Genomic DNA, 12,531 nt, shown 5'->3' with positions numbered 1-12,531 from the left:
GCAAAACTCGGTTTATTTTATTAGTTTATTGGGTTAAACGGGTTAAGTGGGTTAAAAATGACCTGCTAAAAGATAAATGGGTTAAACAGCTCGGGTTTGGTTATAGAAAAATTAAATGGGTTGGGTTAGGGTTGAGACAAGTGACCCGTTTATGTAATTGGGTCGGGTTAGGGTTGAGGTAGTTGTGACCCGTTTAAAGTTGACACAGACACGAACACGACACGACTCGATCCGATCGATCTGTTTGCGAATCACACGGATCAAAATAAGATGAGGTATATTTATCTTTCTTTTTTTGGTACATATGAGGTATATTTATCTTGAATGTACTTCATTTAAAATATGTATAATTTATTTAGGTAAGATTTTATCAGAATAATCTTTTTTTTTTTAAGAAAATATCAGAATAATCTTAAATAACTTGATTTTTACCATAAATTATTTTATTAGTAAGGCCAGGTTAATATTCCAAGATTGATACGCAATTGTTTCATTAGGAAAGATCTCAATATTCTTCTTGCCTTGATGGTCGGCTATTAATTATGGAGTAGGATATTAATACTTATATACTTCCTAAATTACTAACGTTAGAGATTATATGTATAACTGCTATAAATACGTAAATATACATATATTGACAAATTTAAACAGTGGACGACACGTGGCATTCCAACATGTTGTGACACGTGGCGATCAAAGAGGCTACCGGTTATTGCTTTAATATAATATATGATATGATAAGGAGGGCTTTAAAAAGAATGTTTATTTCCAAAACGGAAAAAAAAAATCATTGAAGGGTACTTAAATATTGCTTTCTCATTAAGAGGAAAAATATTGCAATATCGATCCTAATTTTTCTTTTTATTTTTTTTTTTTTTAAAAAAAATATGAAAACTCTTGCATATTCAGGTAATTTTGGCTCAATCAAGAAGCTAAAGCTGGATAATTCGGAAGCGGTATGTTGAATTTGTTGTTTACTTGATTATTTATTTTTTGTTGGGTTATTCCAAAACGGTATCTTTGTGCTGCTAAGTGGTAAAACAGTAGAGCAAGACGGCCTTTAACCGATCCCCTTGCTCGCTATCTGCGGGAGCCCTTGAGACTCTGGGATAAAATTACCTATTTTATTATGAATTTTTTTTATATTTATTTATTAGTGTTTATGTGATTTGCAAATTTCTTGGGAGTTTATTATGGATACAAGCTTAATTAATTGAAATATATGAGTAATTAGAGAAGCAAGTTTGATCACTTGTACTCTCTCCGTCCCAATCATTTGTTACACGGTTATTTTGTGTGTGAGCATATTTTAATCAAAGTTAAACAAATGATCAAGACGGAAAATTTCATCATAGGCAAACTAGTATGATCGAGCTTTGACGATTTGCAAAATACTGTATATTGCTTTGCAAATTTTTTAGTTGTTTATTTATTGTGAATGAAAGTTTGACTCGTTGAAATACGAGTGATTAGAGAGGTAAGTGTGATTACTAATGTGAATGTAGTGCACACAAACGAGTAGTACAACAAGTTTCGTCTCAATCATTTGTTTAACTTTTCTATGTTGTGCGAGCGGTATTTTAATCAAAGTTAAACAAATGTTTAGGATAGACGGAAGATTTCACCGCAGGCAAACTAGTTAAACAATAAGATAAACTTAAAAAGTTTGAACTTTTAACTAAAATTTTGTCTTAATTGAGCTTTGACATATTGAACAAGATACAGTCTTTTCATTAGCTGCAACAACAACAACAACATCATTACCCCAGTGCCTCAATGGCTCCCGCAAATTGCGGGGTAAGGGGGGGTCGGATGTACGCTGCCTTTCCCTTGTGTTAGAAACACAAAGAGGCTGTTTCCGAATGACCAAGACAGAAATTGCGTAATGTGTCAGGTACTGGGATCCATGATGACTGACCGGTTAAGCGCGTTACCTGATGAGATTCTCGGCTACATGCTCTCCTTTTTGACATTGAGGGATTCTGTAAGAACAAGGTTATTGTCAGCGAGGTGGAGATATCTGTCTGATTACCGCTGTGTTCTCCACTTTGATGCACTTAATGTGCTGGGAAATGAAAACAACAACCGCGAGTTATATCAGTCCAAGTTTGTAAGTGTTGTTGATCATTATCTAGAAATATGGAAAGGTTGGAACTTAAGTGCGCTTAAAATCCATTTCTGTCTGCACAATAAACACGCTTTGCATATTGATAAGTGGGTTGAAAGTGGTATTCGGATGGAAGTTGAGGATTTAGATCTCAGATTTCCGTCAACCAATCCCGAGGAACGTTATGTGCTCTCTGATCAACTGTTTCACTCTGGAAAGGCCTTTTCTTTCAAGTGCTTACGGCTGAGATATTGTACCCTAACATTCTCTTCTGGGTGCACAAGTTGGATAAGTTGTTTAGCTACGCTTGAGTTATATTTTGTACCTTTGTGTCAAGAGGACATAGAGTGTCTCATGTCTGGTGGCTTGAATCTCACATCACTTAGCCTGGTTCACTGCTTCAACACAGATATCTCGTCTGTAATTGAACTGCCCCGTTTGAAGAAACTCTTCCTTAACAATACGTTCACAAAGATTGAGCTCAAGTGTCCCAATCTTGAGTCACTTAAATGTGAAGGCCGCGTAGATTATTTTAAATTTTCAAATGTCCCTCTTTTGAAAAACGTGAATCTGAGACTCCAATACCATTATCGGGGCTGCTCACTCACATTTGAAGACCTCGCCATACATGCTCCTAAGCTTCAAAAATTGTCGCTTTTGGTGATGACTCTGGTCAGTAATAAATGATTTGGATACTTTGTCCGGAGTAATATTATTCCTCATTGTCACTTGCTTTATGACATTATTTCTTGTTTATCTTCAGGTACAGCCGCGTCCTGCAAATAACTCTCTGTGTCTAAAGCGCTTGGAGCTTCTAACTGATGTACCAACTGGCTTTGACCTTTTTACCATCACTAGTTTGTTAAATGCTTCTCCGTTCCTCGAGATATTACATCTGCAGGTTAGTATTTGGTTTCTAAATGCTGGTTTTGAAGTGAATTGTTCTCGATTGTTTGTATTTGCTTCATTTCAACCTTTGATCTGTTATTGATTTGTTCTTAAAAATTGCATCATTTTATCCTTGGAGCATGTTTTTTTAATGTAGGGTTCTAGCTAGCGTTACTATGTTACTCCACCTATTTTCCTAAATCAGTTTCTTAGGAATGATTCTTTTTAGGATCTTGTACTTGTCTGTTATTAATATTTTAAATCTCCCTTTGTGCACAAACAGTTGCGGATGCGTAACTACACCAAACAGAGTCCCCATATAGAATATTCAGACTGTCCGCATTTGAACTTGAAAGAAGTCAAAATTGATGGATTTAGAAGATGGTGGAACGAGATGGAGCTTGCTCGATATTTGTTGAAAAATGCAGTGGCTCTTGAGCGAATGGTCATTGTATGTCTATGTGATTGTTCCTCGACGATAGACGGGAGTGTTTCTAGCTACTGTTCCTCAATAAGAGAAGAAATCGCTACCACCCTACTGCGAGACATGAAAACATCTACAGAATTGGTGTTTACGACCCCAATTCCATGTAGTGTTTCGAATGGATGGGATATTTCCAATTATGGGGTGCGAGTTTTTTGTGGAGAATGAGCTTCTCAGTCAGTCGGATCGTGATCTTGCTTCAAGTTGAAGTATTTTGGGGTCTCTTCTTCTTCAGTATAGACCAACTTAAATCAGAAGACTTTTAACTTACTTTATATTCATCTTATATGATAACAAACTCGCTCTCTACTTATCTCTTCAACCTTCATTACTACTATTGTATGTGATCTTCATTCTTCATTATTCTCTTGCACAATTATCATATACTCTGTACCTCCAACATACATATAATGCTTGTCAATTAGTGAACATATCTATAATCATTAACTACAATACTACACATTAAAAAAATATTTCAAGTGGGGGGTTACACTTTGACCCAACAATTCATGCATTTTACTCATTTAAAACCCCCTGTAAAGTGTAATCCTTCAATTCAATGTCATACAAATCATACTCACTTGTTCATTCCTAATCGACGAGACTTCCAAGAGCAAACTAGTCACCACTTGATAGAGGGATGCAACTGCTCTCTTAACCATTCACTGCACTTGTTTACGGCAACAATAATAGTCTCTAAATCCAACCATTTCCATTACAACAAACCAATCGTTTCTTATGGGTCAAAGTTATACATTAATTAACTTAGTCTCATACTACAATACATACTAACTATTACAACCAAACAAATCAAAGTCGCTTGCATAACAACAATACACAACAATACATGGGCTTCATGCTTCATCCACGACTCCAAAATTCAACCACCACTTCTCTAGTCAACAACGTTGTTTTTACTCCCATTCCACAAACATTGATAAGCTCAAGTTCGATCTTTGGATTTTATTTAACAAGATTTTTGAGTCTTCACGCTTCACGTGGTTGAATGTTGCCTCGTATGTATACTTACCGCCTCCCATTCATCTTGTATTAGCACGTAAATATGCGCTCTCACGACAAGTGCACCATTTAAGGGAACAACCACCACATATTTCGACAGCGGTATTTCACTACCAACTATCTTCCCAGGACGTGTCTCGCTTTTATCAAATAGCGTGGTTTGGAAGAATTTTTTCTCATAGTGTGTATTGTACCTAAAATTCGCATATCTCCCATTTATCCTCCCAAAAACTCGTCCCATTACAGGATTACCGGAGTTAGACTTAAGAATAAACTTGAGCTTTGCTTGAACAGCATCGGCAAAGATGGTATAGTGAACCGTCGCAAAACCTCTTTCACCTCTAACAATTGAACATAAGCGCTTATTTAGCCAATTTCTCACTGAGTGGAAGTTATATGCCACATAACCATTACAATCTCATCTCTTTCAATATCCTTCAGGTCAATTTCCATGGTAAAATACGGACCTTCAATACAACGGCTAGGAGAAGATTTTAGTGGAATAGGTTCATAAGAGCGCAAATGCTTCGGGTTTGTCTCGGCTCTATAAAACATCTGCAAATCTCCATTTGAATGCTTGACATTAATTGTCCCGTAAAGATTCAAATTATCCATATCAACTCAATTACCATATGCACAAACTGAGATTGAGAACACTTCCACCCGCATTTCAGGGAAGCTCGACATAATCCTGATAACACCAAAAAAAATTAATCAACAAGAGTTTTTGAATACTATTACATTAATGAAAAAACACCTATTAAAATAGCTTTTACATACTATGACGTAGGCGCTAGCTCCTTCAAAAACAATTTTACTTCACATCAAAATGCGGAGTATAATAAAACAAATAAGTTATGATGCAAAATGCAAAATTGCGAAACACAATACAGATCACAAGAATCACTAAACTTAAAAATATCAAAAGTTATATTTAGGATCCTCTAAAGAAGATTAAAAACATTTTAAAACATCAGAAATATATAAATCGACCATAATTTTTTTTTTTGACAAATCACTTGAGAGAAGAGAGCCACATACCAATTTCGATTTCCCAATGCTTCTAGTCTTGGGTGAATAGTAATGGGCTGAAAGTTCTCTTGGTTTATATATCTAAGCCTCTTTTTACATTTCTCAATGAGTCTACTCGATATAATAGACTTTTCTTCTCCTTCTTCCCAATTGCGATCTTCTATTACTTTGCTTCTACTACGATCGAGCCACTCGCATAGTTTAGCTTCGCAGAGAAAAAAAGTTGCATGGCCCCATTTAACTAGTATCCTCAAACGAAACTTTTGTCCTAGCAACTCTTAATGTGTGCCCTTAGGGCACACTTTAGAAAAACCCTAATAATATACTATTCTCTCAATAACTTTCCTGTTTCTTTTTTCATCAATTCTATTGACTTTCCTTATTTCTATTTTTTGGAAACTTTTGTATTATGGTAGAAATTTTTGAGTAATCCTCTAACAATAATTTTTAGGGCTTGTTTGGATTGAGGGTAAAAGGAGGGGAATGAATATGGGAGTAATAATTAGTGAAAATTACAATTTACCACCTTCTATTTGCCGTATTTTACAACTTACCACCATGTTTTTCATTTATTACAACTTAACACCTACGTTTTACCGTATATTCCCGAACTCCCACCGTATTTCTATCCTGATATTCATTTAACATAATTTCCGACTCTTTTAAAAGAATAAACTATGGGATGACCGAAATACCCCTATTGTATTCCCTCAACCTACCTCCCACCCTGCGACCACATCCCCACCAATTAACAGCCACCAACCTTCACTCCTCCTACCGCGCGCCACGACCACCCTTACGCTGTGGACCACCTCCATACACCGCACATTTAAACACCCCATACTAACCCACCTCTTTACCATCCCACCAACAACCCATTCCAACCGCCGAAGCTCGCTTCCTTGTCAAAAACTCACAAAAAGGTCCTTTAGCACACCCATACACATCATGTGTCTCAAATCTGGTACCACCACAATTACAGCCGCCGCACCATTTTTAGAGACATTACAGCTTGAAGATTCTTCTTCTTATTGAAATCTGAAGAATTTGAAGTTTACAAGAGAGAGCAAAGATGGAGGAAGATTAAGAAGTCATACTTTTTATGGATTCGGAAACAACAATCTTCTTCCTGCAAAATTCGAGATATTACAAACAATTTTTACCCACTAAACTCCGGCGAAGACACCCGAGATTCGCAGCCTAAGTTGTTGTCGGAGAGAAGGCAATGGTGTACTTACCCCTCTCCATCCCTTAAAACCGTAGATCTAGAGGTTTCGTCGATTAAGGTGGTGACGACGACAAGGTGAGGTGATGGTATTTGGAGCTAGGTGTCGGGGTGTGCACTACAAAACAAAGGTTCCATAGCGACGGAAAACTCCGTCGCAAATATGTCAATCCCGTCGCAAAAATAGATCTTGCGACGGAATTGCGACGGATTTAATCCGTCGCTCTATTTCGTAGCAAATTTTGGTTTTGCGACGGGAATTCCGTCGCTGCTAAATACCTGCGACGGATCAGTACGTCGCAAATACCCGTCGCAAAAGAGTGACTTGCGACGGAAAATCCGTCGCTAATCACTGTTCATTGAAGGCCACGTGGTCACTAAAGTCAAACAGAAAGTCAAAATCTGCGACGGAAAATCCATCGCAGATTACTGTTCATATGGGACACGTGGTCACTAAAGTCAAACAGGAAGTCAAAATCTGCGACGGAAAATCCGTCGCAGATCACTGTTCATATGGGACACGTGTCCCCAAAGTCAAACAGGAAGTCAAACCTTGCAACGGATTTTCCGTCGCTAATTCCGTCGCAGGGATTAAATGCCCGGTGGGTTTACGGTGAGCTTTTCCGGCGCCCAAATTGCTTTGAAAGCAATTACATTACTCCCTGTCCTACAAACATACGGAAAATCCAAAGAATTGACAAATTCACAACTCGTTCAAGACGAGATTCCCAAACAACGTCTTCGCATTAACTTAAAATAAAAGGTTTACAACCGTTTAGTACAATAATTGTTCAACAAAGAAAGCCAAATAAGTCCATAAACTACGGGATAGGAATGATAACTACTAATCAACAAACAACTACATCAATACACGGGAGTGGGAGTAGGAGTAGGCCTAGCATTGTCGCCACCATCATCATCATCAAAGTCATTCCTAGTTTGAGATGGACCTCCGGGGTTACAAGTTTGAGTGGTAAAACCTTGTTGGCTCAAGAACTCCTCTATTGCCGCAAGCCTTTGAGATTGTTCGGCCTCGACTTGCTTAAGTCGGGCATTCTCTTTTGCGACTCTACCAACAAAACCCGGAGTATGAGGAGTAGAAAAGAGGTTACCAGTCGAGCGGCGGTGGTGCTCCCAAATTTATGGTGCTGCATTTCCCGCGCCAAGTACTCTACCTTTCTTATCAAATCCTCCATGTTCTTCAATATAAATCTCATTATCATCGATGTTCTCGACCCCTTGACTCAAGTCGAAGTTTTCTTTGTGATTATTTTACCCTATATCAATAAAAAACGAAAGATTAGATACCATCTACTAAATAATCATGATTGAAAAAATGAGTTAAAAATTAAATAATTTTATTAACTTACGAAGAGTTGACCAGTTTTTTTGGATAACCATCCTTTTGTGCTATGCTTCCTTGTCTTCTCCAACACTTGCAAAGCGGACGGAATATCTCCTTTCCCATCTTTATCAATCTGCAATTTTGATACTTGTTAAATATAATTAGTAACTTTAAATAAAATTAAAGAAAAAAAAGGTACTAAGTTAAAAAAAAAAAAGTGAAGAAATTACCATTGAGTCCATATATTGCAAAGTGTTTTTTCGACCCATTACGTGAGTAGCCAACGCCTTCCCTTTCTCGTCACTTCCCGACCTACGGTTGGCCGAATTCTGCTCCGATCTTGGCGTGAAACTAGGATCTTCAAGTGGTCTATTCCTCAATCACTACTACAGATACAGGCTATAACAACGGTTAAAAACCGTTGTTATATAAAAAAGCGGACGTTGTTAAAGCGTCCGTTGTAGAAGGTTTTAACAACGGTTGGTTTACTTAACGAAACCGTTGTTAAAACTATTAACAACGGTTTTATGTATAAAAACCCGTTGTGGAAAGTGTGACTCAATTTTGGGGGGAAAGTTGTAACAACGGGTTGTAATATACAAAACCGTTGTTATAACTAAAGACAACGGGTTGTTTTAAAATAACCGTTGTTGTTTGTTCTTAAAAAAATAAAAAAAAATTAAATTAAATATTACTAGATGCATGCATAATTACGGCCTGTTAGAATTCCGATGCATGCATTATTACTGACATCACTGTACATATGAACGGATAATATGGAATGAGAAGGGTTAGTAATAGGATTTGAAGCAGCATTATTGAGAGATATGATGATGATTATTATGGCACAACTTCCTAACATATATATTAATTAAAAAGCAATTAACTCAACCCACACATTGCTTAGTATAAATAAATTGCATATCTCAACTAACATTTCCATTATCTCATATATTCATCTCCAAACTCTAACTGTTAAAACAAACTCTACTTAATCTTTCAAATCAAACTCAAAAAACTCTAACAAAATGAATGATTTCATCCTAAAGACTCTTACCATGATCGAGAACAACAACAACTTCATCCGCCTGTTCCTCCATATTGAGGAAAGTTTCAGAGCTACCTTGCGGAAGCTCGATCCGCACCAAGCACACCAAAGAAAATGGCTTGACGGAGCGGCGATTGCGGCTATATGACGATATAGCAACTGCTGAACGGAACCTCCAAATAGCCAAGGAGGAGAGGACGGATACGATAGAGCACAATAAGATCCTCCATGAAAATATAAGAATTGCATTTTTACATATGTAATTTTTTTTTTAATTTATGTATTTATAAATATATATATATATATTAATTATGTTTATCTTACTTCTTCATCTTGCTTCTTCATTGTTTTAGTAACTAATTATGCGAACAATACTTAAACAAATAACATAATGGTCGATAAAAACACATACATGCAAAAGAAATAAATAGAAAAAGAAAATAATGACGATGAAACTAACAGTGACGGCGAGATTTACCTGATAAATACAGAACGTAATAGACGATGAAATCACAGTGACGGCGAGAAGATAAAGCGACGATGAGAAAGAGAGAAATAGAGAAAGAGAGAAAGAGAGTGTGTATGTGTTTTGTGTTTGTTTGTCTGCTTTGTTTTTGTGTTTGTGTATTAAGGGTTGTGTTTTGTGTGGCACAGCAGACTTCTGTTTATTTGTGTGGTTTATAGTATGGAAGGTATTGACAACGGTTATTAAACAACAACCGTTGTGAAATATGTTTTAACAACGGTTGTAAAAAACACCCGTTGTTAAATAAGTTTTAACAACGGGTTTCAAAAATAACCGTTGTGATTACTTTTCACTAACTTTGCGCCAATTTTGCGCCAAATTATTAACAACGGTTGTGCATGTGTGACCCGTTGTTAAAACTAATAACAACGGTTTTTATAACCATACCCGTTGTAATTGATTTTAGTAAAATTCGCGCCATACATTCTACAACGTCTATTGTGATTTTCGTGAATAATCGTTGTTAAAGGGGCGTTGTAGTTGCCTGGATTTGTAGTAGTGAATTGACAGTGCAAGTCAACACTAATCCAATCCGGCTTTTCATGCTCTTCCTTATGATAAGCTCGATAAATCATTTGCCGTAAACGGGTCTTCATGGCATCTTCCCAAGCCTTCTTAACCCTTGCCTTGTCACGGGGATCGTAACTAACACGCCACTGTTCAATAAAAAATAAAGTTAGAAAATAAACTTTATTGTAAATAAATATAAAATAAATAAATAAAATACCTAGTATTAAATTAAATGACAATTGCTAATACCTCAAACCAATTCCACCAATCCTTCTTTAGAGTAGATGACGCCGATTTCCAATTAGGAGCATGTTCTTTGTAGTTGCATCCAATAGTATCCGATATCAAGCTCACAACTTTTTCATTCTTTGAACCTCGAAAAAAAAAGAATGAGAAGATAATAAATATTTATATATATATATATATATATATATATATATATATATATATATATATATATAAAGGAAAAAGTTAAAAAACGCCCCAGAGGCATTCGTTTAGCTAACATTAATTTACATATGTACCCCTATGATACCAAATCTTTACCGTCATTCAAGCACTCTTGTTCCTTCTTTTTCTCAACCTCCCCTGTGAATCTCTCTCTTTCTTTACCAAATTCCCAGTGACCTAATTTTCTCCCATAAATATTAAATACTACTCCACTATAATTCTAGGTCCATTAAAATGAAATTTGTATCACGATTACCAGCCATTCATGGACTTTATCCCTTGTTCAGTGTTCTTTCGGTGCCGCGTAGCAGCGGTGATCAACCTTAACTCATTACCTCCGACGTCGTCATTCCCAAATACCACCAAAACCCTCTTTTAACCTCATTCTCAAAAGGGTTCACCATTCCCCTCATAGGGTGTCTATTGTTCGGAATCCGGCGGCTTCGCCACCGATGGACTCATCCGGAAAAGGGTTTAGGGTTCAATTTTTTTTCGAATGAATTTTCGAGCATGAGAGAAAAAACGATTTGATTTAATGGCTGGTTTGGGTGGTCAGGGACGGGTGAGGGTGCGGTGGTGGTCTTGGTGAGTGGTAGTTTACTATTGTAATGGTTGTAATGGTGATTGGAGATAGTGGCGTAGTGTATAAGGAGTTTTTAGTTGAGAAATTTGCGGGAGACAAATAAAAGAACCGGTCTTTTTTAATTTTCATCTAATATATTAATGTCTGAATATTGGGCTTAACAAGTGCCCCGGGGCACTCGTTATCAATATCCTAATAGTAATCACTCTCCTCTTCATTTGTGTTGTGCCACACGACACACCCCTTCTACAAAAGCCAAAAACACCCTTTGTCTTTTACCCAAGACCACGTGACTCAGGAAACAACTCCCTCAAAATTTGTACCCGACCGGGCAACATTACACCCGCCCGGGCAACATTCGAGTCGTACATGTCGGTGTGGGAACAACCCGATGAGGTATGGTGCAGAGTTTTCCCGACGACTCTCCACGGCATGGCCCAGAGTTGGTACAAGGGGCTACCCAATGGCTCGGTATTATGCTATGCCGACCTGAGAGATAACTTCATAGCCTAGTACTCTTGCAACAAACGAAGGGCCGTGGAGACCTCAGATCTCCTGACTATCCGACAGGGGGATGACGAGTCCCTCCGGAGCTATGTCAAGAGATTTGACGCTAAGGTTCAGCAGATCCGAGAGTTGAACACTGAACTGGCGGCCTTCGCACTAATGAAAGGCCTACCAAGAGGCGATTTCAAAAATGACCTCATCAAGTGTGAAGACCTCAACCTGGACACCGCCAGAAAGATGGCCGACCAAGCCATAAAGGTGGAGGACTATCACAAGACCTGGGTAAGCGACCGCGAAGCCGGGCGCCCAGAGAGGAGCAGCCACCGAGACAACAGAGATGAAGGACGCCGTGACAATAATAGGTCACGGCCTGAGAAAGATAATAGAAAGCAGAACTCGGCGGGCGCCGGGGGGAGTTCGGGACCATACACCGCGAGGCGGTACGGCAGTCTAACCCCCCTGGTTAAATCACCAGCCGAGGTCTTCGCCCTGAGCAAAAATGAAGGGCAGAAGTGGGCAAGACCCCCCAAGACAAAGGCGGAAGGCGACACAAGCCAATTTTGTGATTACCACGGCCAGCCCGGCCATAAGACCGATGACTGTCGGCATCTGAAGAACGCCATCGAGGAGCTAATCCGAAAGGGGAGCCTCATCAAGTATGTAGCTGGAGACCCGGGAACGAGCTCCGACGGGGTGGATAGAAAATCCGTTTTTCAACGGATAGGAGTAATCCAGTAACGCCCATCCGGCCCCTGACTCTAATGAACGTCTCGGACCGGGGGGGAGCACAAAGGACATGGAGGGTG

General features: G+C 38.3%; 1 protein-coding gene and 1 long non-coding RNA gene across 2 annotated transcripts; one reads left to right on the top strand and one right to left on the bottom strand.

The window, feature by feature from the left end:
- Positions 1 to 816: 816 nt before the first annotated feature.
- On the top strand, positions 817 to 3,745 carry LOC141642390 (F-box/FBD/LRR-repeat protein At5g56420-like). Its single transcript, XM_074451172.1, has 4 exons — positions 817 to 956; positions 1,895 to 2,779; positions 2,871 to 3,008; positions 3,279 to 3,745. Exons 1-4 carry the CDS (start codon positions 888 to 890, stop codon positions 3,645 to 3,647), a joined length of 1,461 nt encoding a protein of 486 aa, XP_074307273.1. The 5' UTR covers positions 817 to 887; the 3' UTR covers positions 3,648 to 3,745.
- Positions 3,746 to 4,169: 424 nt separating this feature from the next.
- Positions 4,170 to 5,846, bottom strand: LOC141628667 (uncharacterized). The gene is made up of 2 exons (XR_012537174.1): positions 5,541 to 5,846; positions 4,170 to 5,190 (listed from the first exon to the last, which is right to left on the bottom strand). It is a non-coding gene; the product is annotated as an uncharacterized LOC141628667 (long non-coding RNA).
- Between the last annotated feature and the right edge of the window lie 6,685 nt (positions 5,847 to 12,531).

This window comes from Silene latifolia, chromosome 2 (assembly GCF_048544455.1).
Source record: "Silene latifolia isolate original U9 population chromosome 2, ASM4854445v1, whole genome shotgun sequence".
Taxonomy (NCBI): domain Eukaryota; kingdom Viridiplantae; phylum Streptophyta; class Magnoliopsida; order Caryophyllales; family Caryophyllaceae; genus Silene; species Silene latifolia.
This window is presented reverse-complemented; position numbering and strand designations above follow the sequence as displayed.